The sequence below is a fragment of the Silene latifolia genome, chromosome 4 (assembly GCF_048544455.1).
Source record: "Silene latifolia isolate original U9 population chromosome 4, ASM4854445v1, whole genome shotgun sequence".
Lineage (NCBI taxonomy): Eukaryota > Viridiplantae > Streptophyta > Magnoliopsida > Caryophyllales > Caryophyllaceae > Silene > Silene latifolia.
In genome coordinates this window covers 24,229,434-24,236,905 of record NC_133529.1, presented here as the reverse complement: position 1 = coordinate 24,236,905, position 7,472 = coordinate 24,229,434, and the positions used below count along the sequence as shown (strand labels likewise).

Below are 7,472 nucleotides of genomic sequence, written 5' to 3'. Positions count from 1 at the left end.
CAGAAACAGCTCAATCCTTTGTTCAAGGTGAACTTATGTTCTATTTTCCCCTAGTATTTTGACCGTCCTGTGGAAAAGCTCATTCATCATCATCCATAGCTTCACTTGTTCATCATCATCCAGCAGGTTTCCTCGGTAGTACCTATGACTTCACTTCCACGAACAGCAACGAACAAGGTGATGAGGAGGGTCCTCCGACAGCAATTCACACAACCTACTTCTGTTTCCAAACTGTGATGAGTTTGTTTCAAAGCATCTTTGAGGGTTCAGTTGTCCATTGCTAATTATACTGATATCTGCAATTATTATTGCTAAACATGTATTCGAGCATGAGTAATTTCCCCCCACGTTGGTTGTCACTTGTCACCTAAAGATGGTGAAATTAATTTTTTTTCTTTGGTAGAATAAAAATGGTGAAATTATTGAAATAATTTGAAGTGTTTAATCCTTGACTAGAAGCTGGACCAGAATCGAAATGGCAAAAACACCACCTTTCATTGCCACCTACTTGCCGTGCCTGTCGAAAGATTTAACTTCTGTTTCTGTTTCCATGGGTAATGCACATTTGCTATTTAGCAAGCATTTCTAAATTCGTAAGAGATATCCGACATCTGTAAGGAAAATTTTGAAATTTGGGAGAACAAAGATAATAATAGTGACAATTAAGATCATTACTAAAAATTCTGGCAACTTGTGTTGAGCAATCCAATAATAGACAAAATGACGGAGAACGCATAACTAAATTCTGTCTTGTATCTTCGTTAAACTCAAACTAAAGCAAAGACTAAGATTGCTGTCTTACTCGCAATGGCCAATTTGCTTCCTACAGATTGCTGACGGATCCTTACAAGTACCTCTATATGCATCCGAGGTGTTCTACCAAATTTAATTCTACCGAAGCTAGCCTATTCTCTGCCAAAAATTGACCTTGAACATATTCTAGTAATAAGAGTCTTGGCCCTGTTCTTACAAGTTCTTGATGACTTGGCCTTCAAACGGAGAGCATTAAACCCGAGACTTCCACGCCTTTGACATTTTATTTGCAGCATATCTAGAAGCTCTGATAGCACCTACTGTTAATACACCAGAAACAGCCTGCCTCAAGCTCGATACTCTCACTTTTCGTCTTATGATCTTCTCCACACAGTTTGCTGCCTCTGCTCTCGATTTTATAACTACATCAAGTCGACCTGTATAAAGGAAGATAATAATCAATGATGTTCACTTGTTGGTCACTCTACATATCCCACACCAGCACCCCAATATGCCTCAAAAGGCTTGCGTAGTTGCGCCTAAGGTGGGGTAAGAGGGTATGAATGAAGACAGTTTGTGACGTCATTTCTAGATGACATGTGATTAAACAGAAATTGCCCAGAGAAATGTGTATAACAATCTCACAACAAATTTCACATGAAACAGAACATAAAAAGCTCACAGCATGATTGTAAACCCTTCATTTAAATCTTGAACTATTTTCCTTCCCCATTCTTAAATGCAATTATCCCAACCCATTGCTTGACTCCACATTGACTAAGATGCAAGAATAAAGGAGAGAGCATAATAATGAAAACAATTGTTTCATACCGGAGTCCATTGTTTGAGGCATTCCCAGCATCACCCCCATACGATTTTTGACAGTTGTAGGAAGACGAGAGACTAGGCACCGAACCGCAGGTAAACCACAATCCTAAATCATTTGAGATTTGATTGTCAATCATTAAGAAAAAAGTAATGGGGTAAGGTCGGATGAACGCAACTTCACCCCTGTGCTAGCAACATATTAAAGCTCTTTCCAAATGACCCAAATGAACGACGTCAAAAATTACATCAAATGATTGTTACTTCACAATTAAAAGTAGTGCAGCATATTTATTGAGCCACTTTTCTTTATTTCATCATAATTTAAAATTAAAGAATAATGAGTCTTTGGCTCCATTGGAAATGGAAGCTGATACTCTAGTTATGCGAGAAGATATATCCTTAGATAAATTTGCCATCTTGATGAGTTAATGACTTCGCCATCTCAATGAGCTAATGACTTCGCCTAGTTGATAATATTATTCACAAGTCCAAAAAAATTAAACCACCAACAACATTTTAACGAAAGTCCAGGTAAAGAATTCATATGGCTGACAAAGTGTTCTGAAACACACATTTCAAAATTTTGGAGCAAAGAATCAAGTTCTCTTAAAGATCTGTTGATACTGCCTACTTCTTCCTCCACCCAAAAATAGATTTATATAATTGCTATGCAACTTTACCTGAGATACTTTAGCATTCAAAGCACTAGATGATGAGAAACTTAACAAGTCTTTGGCTGCAAGCTCTTCGAGAACAGGCTTATAAATTCCATTGAATAAATCAAACTGCCCTTGCACAATTTTTCTGACCTGCAGCAACGGGGAAATGTAAACACATAAAAATGAGAAATAAGAAATAATCACTATCTTCATCCTTAGGGACGACTTCTTATGAACTAGTTCTAAACTTCTAATTTAATCTGAGATCTAACCTTCCCCTTCTCTAGCCAACAGCCCAACATCCTAAATGGCTTCACGGTATATTTGGAAAAAAATGTGATACCTGGATCTTTAATACAAAGCTTTGAGGACTATCAAAACCATCAAAACTAAATGGTATATCACTGAAACATTACTTCTCAGAGTTTCTTATTCAGTTATGAAATTAGAGAAAAGCAGATGAGCTACCTTGACAATCCAGATTGTTCAACCTCTTCATTGCTTTCACCCCCCCACCGCGGGTTGTTGAAACGTTAACTATCAACCCACTAATTAGGTTTTTTCTTTTCCTATATTTATCTAGATTCTACTTAGACCTAAAACAAGAGCTATAGGAAGGCACAATCCATAAACAAAGAATGATAGGATAGTGACAGGATCATGTAGTGTCACAACACTAAAGTAAAACTAAGCTGTAAGAAAGCCTTGAAATGAGAAAAAAATGGTAGTATGATGTAATGAAAAAATCAACGCTAGAAAACTATCGTAGCACTAGGCCACAAACTATCATCTCCTCTACAACCCCCAAAAATTAGGTCAAGAAGACCTTAAATCACCTTTGTGAACTTTAGGTAGCGTCCATAGCAAGTATTAACCCAAAAAAACATCTGAAAGCTTTTACTACTTCAAAGGCCAAAGCGGAAAAAGTAAAGCACACAAATAATGCAGAAACAAAAGTTCATCTCTGTGTAAGAGGAATAACCATCTACATACCTTATGCCTATCCTCAGCAAAGAGCATACGAAGATCACCCGTATAAGACAGGCTACATATTTTTGCATAAAGGTCCTCCTGTACTGAGTAAACACAAGGGTAACCACAGGTTCTTTATACTTGTATTGCTCAAAAAATTTACCAGCATAATACCTCGTGAAAAGTGTCAGGTAGCAATAGTAATGCAGCTGATGTTGCAGCTCTCAAATTACACAGGTTCAGTTGTTTCACTGGAGTAACCAAGTTATCAACAACAATATTGACCTGTGTGCAAAAACAAAAGTTCAAATGTTTAGGATTGAGATATAAAACCAAACATAAAGCTTAAGCATGATGCAATTGGCCCAATTGGCAACAGCAAATATAAACCTGCACTATAAGCAAGCACACTAGCACACTGAGTCTTGTATGAGACGATCTCACATGTGAGACCAACTACTTGTGTATTCCTCATTTTATTACATGGTATATGGGTTGGTTTTCACATGGGATACTGTTTCACATAAATTTTTCTTTTACACAAGCATAGAAGCAATGTATATTATTCTCACAACCGACAAATGCAGGACAAAAAAAAACCATGAGTAGTAAATTTTACATACAGGTTTCTGTAAACGACCACTCAAATAAAAATTTTCCCAATTTGTTACGTCTTCAACTAAATCACTTGTTCTGACCACACCGTACTTGAAGGTCTGCAGCAAAAAAAATATATGCAAGATTAAGGACATCTATATGCAGTACCAAGTGAAAACTTGAAAAGTACAGCATCGTTCTCACTCGTTAATTACAAGCTTTGGTTCTAAACCAACAATCCTAACTCCTAAGAAAGATAATATCAATTGCTCAGTACCTTATTATTCCAAGAAACATAAGGGTTAAAGTGCACCCCGACTCCAATGTCATCAGCAACTCTTGTGATCTGGTTCACAATGGACAGCAGTTGCACTCAAACTTCAAGGACCGGTTGTTACAAAGAGAGAAAAATTTAGACAAAATATAGAGCCAAAGGAAGCACCGTTTTTGCACCACCAAAGCGAACCATCCATGAGGCATAGTGCTTCTTGTTCATCTCCAAGTTCTTCATGGGCAAAACAAAAAAAATCATAAATTTTGAGTGACAGAAAGTAGACGAGTAACTAATAGAGCAAAATATGATATATGGTTGTTTTTAAGCAAACCTGTGAATGCCACTCGATAGGATCTTCAACACCAAGAATGTAGTCAATCATCCGAGACTGTTGATTCAAGCACTCGCACAATGAGAAAACACATACCACCAGATTGAAGTAGAAACAATTTGGTAGTAAGCTGTAACTGTTCATACGAACCTGATCATCCTTATTTGGATGTAGACTTGAACCATAAACACAACCGAATTCAACAGGGGGGAGTACGGTGAGCAAACCAGCAAGCTCTTCTTTTTTGCTCTCGGCCATTTCTTTTAACTGAGGAAAAAATGCACGAGCAAGTCCCAGATTTGCCAATGCTAATTGGCTTGGTATAGAATAGCTACAAGAAACGGCCATATAAATTGAGATACGAAGAATTTAAAGGGGTTCATATAGGCAAATATTTGCCTCAACTGCAACCACTAGAGAACAAATTACTCTATCATGAACTAAAGACGAGGAACCAGAAAATTTCACAACCGCATCTCATCTCCACGTAAGCTAATCTGTAATACACCTAAATTTAAATTAATCAACTACTCCCTCTGTCCCGGTCATTTGTTGTCCTTTTCCATTTTGGGGTGTCTCAGTCATTTGTTGTCCTTTCTATTTTAAGAATGAATTTGATGAGTAATTTCATCATTCACACTCAATTCATTCCACTTGTCATTTAGTAATTGGCCCATTCCCCTTTCCTTGGTCTTTGTGCCAAAACCAAAGGACAACAAATGATCGGGACGGAGGGAGTAATATTTAATGGAAGCCACTAATTCCGCGGTAGTTTTGGTTTGTGCCAAATGAAATACAAGGTAACTGGAGAAAATACACACTGTTCATGCACTAATTAAATCCGTGGCGGGTTATTTTCCCAGTGGCATTATGCCCTGCATATGACACCCATTGCAGAGGGGAACGATAATGCTCAGGCTAAAACCTACCCTGCCACTCTCTATGTGAGACCCTTACTTTATTAATTTAACTTTTCTACATTACTCGGTGTGGCGTATGAGTTTATGACCACCATTATAAAACATACAGGAAAACATCTAAATCATATTTGAGCGAACTTCCACATCTCACGACTCCAACACTTAATTTCACAGACTTGTAGAAAATAATAGACATAGGAGCTAGTCCCATGAGTAAGCAGTCCAAAGGAGACATTACCGAAGAACTGACAATGGTGGTCTGTCGAGGCATCAATAACACTTATTAATTCCTAATGATCATTGATAAAACCTTTTCATAAAACCAACTACCAACCTCAATTCCGAAGAACGCATCCTATGAAATCATTCAAACCCCTACCAACATAGACTATCAATAGCTAGACTAAACTAGTTATGCCCTCCTGCGTCTAAATACAGTTATGAACGATGATATCACACTCTACCGACACAAATTATAGAATAAGGCCGTTCTACAAACCTCATTATACGGCTATCATCACTGATTGAGGCGTTTAACACAATAAAGAAAAAACGTCGGTACACCGTACAAACGGTCTTACACAAGAATTACTCCCTCCGCCACGTATATCACGTAGTATAAGAGCTGGAACATAATGCGCTCAAAAATAAACATAAGCTCACACGAAGTTTAACAAGCGGTAAAAATGGAGTTCTCTTATAATTGTTAAATTTTGATTAAATAACTAAGATATCAAAAACCTAATTAATTGAAATAGGAATTCGAGAAATGAAATAGAAATTGAACTGAACATTGACAATTCAAAACTCACGTAGATTTAATAGCGGAGGCGGTGGTGGAAAACGGCGTGAGACAACAATGGTGACGGTGATGAGAAGGAGACGGTATAAAACTAAAGGCTTAGGGTTTCCGGTGGAGTTAAGGCGGTGAGGGCGTTAATGTTGCCGCCATTGACGGTGGTGTTTAGAGTTCACTGGCGATGGCTGATGAGCTACACTCGCTTGAGGTTGCTACTTTCGCAAGTATTTTTCACAGCCTTCTTTCGTACTTGAGTTCAGTTCAATTCAGATTTTACTCCAATTCCGCGTCATGTTGATTTCACAAATTGTTGTATAAGACGGTCTCTTAGTATAGGACCAGTCCATACAAAAAGCCCAATACAAAAGAAAAGAACCATATGAATCAATCAATCAATCAATACTATATATTAAATCCAGAAACCAAAGACTTCATTGTAATTAAAGAAAGTTATACAAATTAATTATACTATATAGTTTTAAATCACTAACACCGTGTGATGGACCCGATTAAGGGATCTCAGTGCAAATATTATATAGTTTGGGTTAAAATTATATTATATTGAAGCTTGGTAATTTTCCTAAACATTTGTAAGAGACTAAAACATGGTCAATTTCCTTAAAATAAAATAATTTTAATTAAGATGGTCAATTTCCTTAAAATAAAATAATTAATTAAGATGGTTAATTTCAATGAGACTAAAAGAAAGGAGATGTTCGGTAATTTTCCTAAATATTTATAGAAGACTAGAAGATGGTAAATTTCATTAAAATAAAATAAATAATTAGTATAAACATGCACACTTATGGTATTATTTATTATCATCATAAACTTATATATTAAATTAAAATCTATGCAATTTTATTAAACTTTATTATAATTTATTAGATGTATAGAGATGTTAATTATTTAACATACAAAAATATAATATAGGTAGGTTATAAATAATTCAAGTTAGATTCCATAATATATAATATTGCATAATTCTTTCGATTTGATTTAATGCATATATGTAATATATTTATATAAATATATAATCCTCTTAAAATTGCATGCATAAGTAGTAAAAGTAATTTCGCCATTAAAGAAAAGAATTGTAGTAACATGGATATAGTTATATGATACTCCGTAGTAATCACTCATTTGAATAGTAAAATTAACAATATTATCAGCGAAATTAATGAAAGTGAAAGTGGTAGAAACAACAACGGGAGTAGTGAAATAATCAATATTAATGCGGCAATAGTGAAAGTAACAATAATTACGGCAAGATTAATGAAATTATCAATATTAATGGAGTAGTTGTGACAGTAACAATAACTACAGTGAGAGTAGTAAA

At 35.8% G+C, this 7,472-nt stretch overlaps 1 protein-coding gene across 4 annotated transcripts; it reads right to left on the bottom strand.

Annotated features, from left to right (window-relative positions):
* Positions 1-655: 655 nt before the first annotated feature.
* LOC141653277 (uncharacterized) lies at positions 656-6,407 on the bottom strand. Of its 4 annotated transcripts, none has more exons than XM_074460994.1 (11): positions 6,147-6,401; positions 4,565-4,745; positions 4,415-4,471; positions 4,252-4,314; positions 4,087-4,155; positions 3,836-3,928; positions 3,387-3,497; positions 3,234-3,311; positions 2,262-2,390; positions 1,585-1,687; positions 656-1,190 (listed from the first exon to the last, which is right to left on the bottom strand). In XM_074460994.1, exons 2-11 carry the CDS (start codon positions 4,670-4,672, stop codon positions 1,006-1,008), a joined length of 996 nt encoding a protein of 331 aa, XP_074317095.1. In that variant the 5' UTR covers positions 4,673-4,745; positions 6,147-6,401; the 3' UTR covers positions 656-1,005. The 4 variants fall into 4 exon arrangements, with proteins under 4 accessions (XP_074317095.1, XP_074317094.1, XP_074317097.1 ...); XM_074460993.1 differs by having other exon boundaries at positions 4,565-4,681; XM_074460996.1 differs by lacking the exon at positions 3,836-3,928 and having other exon boundaries at positions 6,147-6,407.
* Between the last annotated feature and the right edge of the window lie 1,065 nt (positions 6,408-7,472).

What these genes read in the sequence shown, in the direction of transcription:
- LOC141653277 (XM_074460994.1), bottom strand. Translation starts at nt 4,672, where the DNA reads ATGGCCGAGAGCAAAAAAGAAGAGCTTGCTGGTTTGCTCACCGTACTC. An exon ending in ATCCAAATAAGGATGATCAG is followed by an intron (nt 4,472 to 4,564) that starts GTTCGTATGAAC and finishes TTGAATCAACAG; the next exon opens with TCTCGGATGATTGACTACAT. An exon ending in GTGGTCGTTTACAGAAACCT is followed by an intron (nt 3,498 to 3,835) that starts GTATGTAAAATT and finishes TTTTGCACACAG; the next exon opens with GTCAATATTGTTGTTGATAA.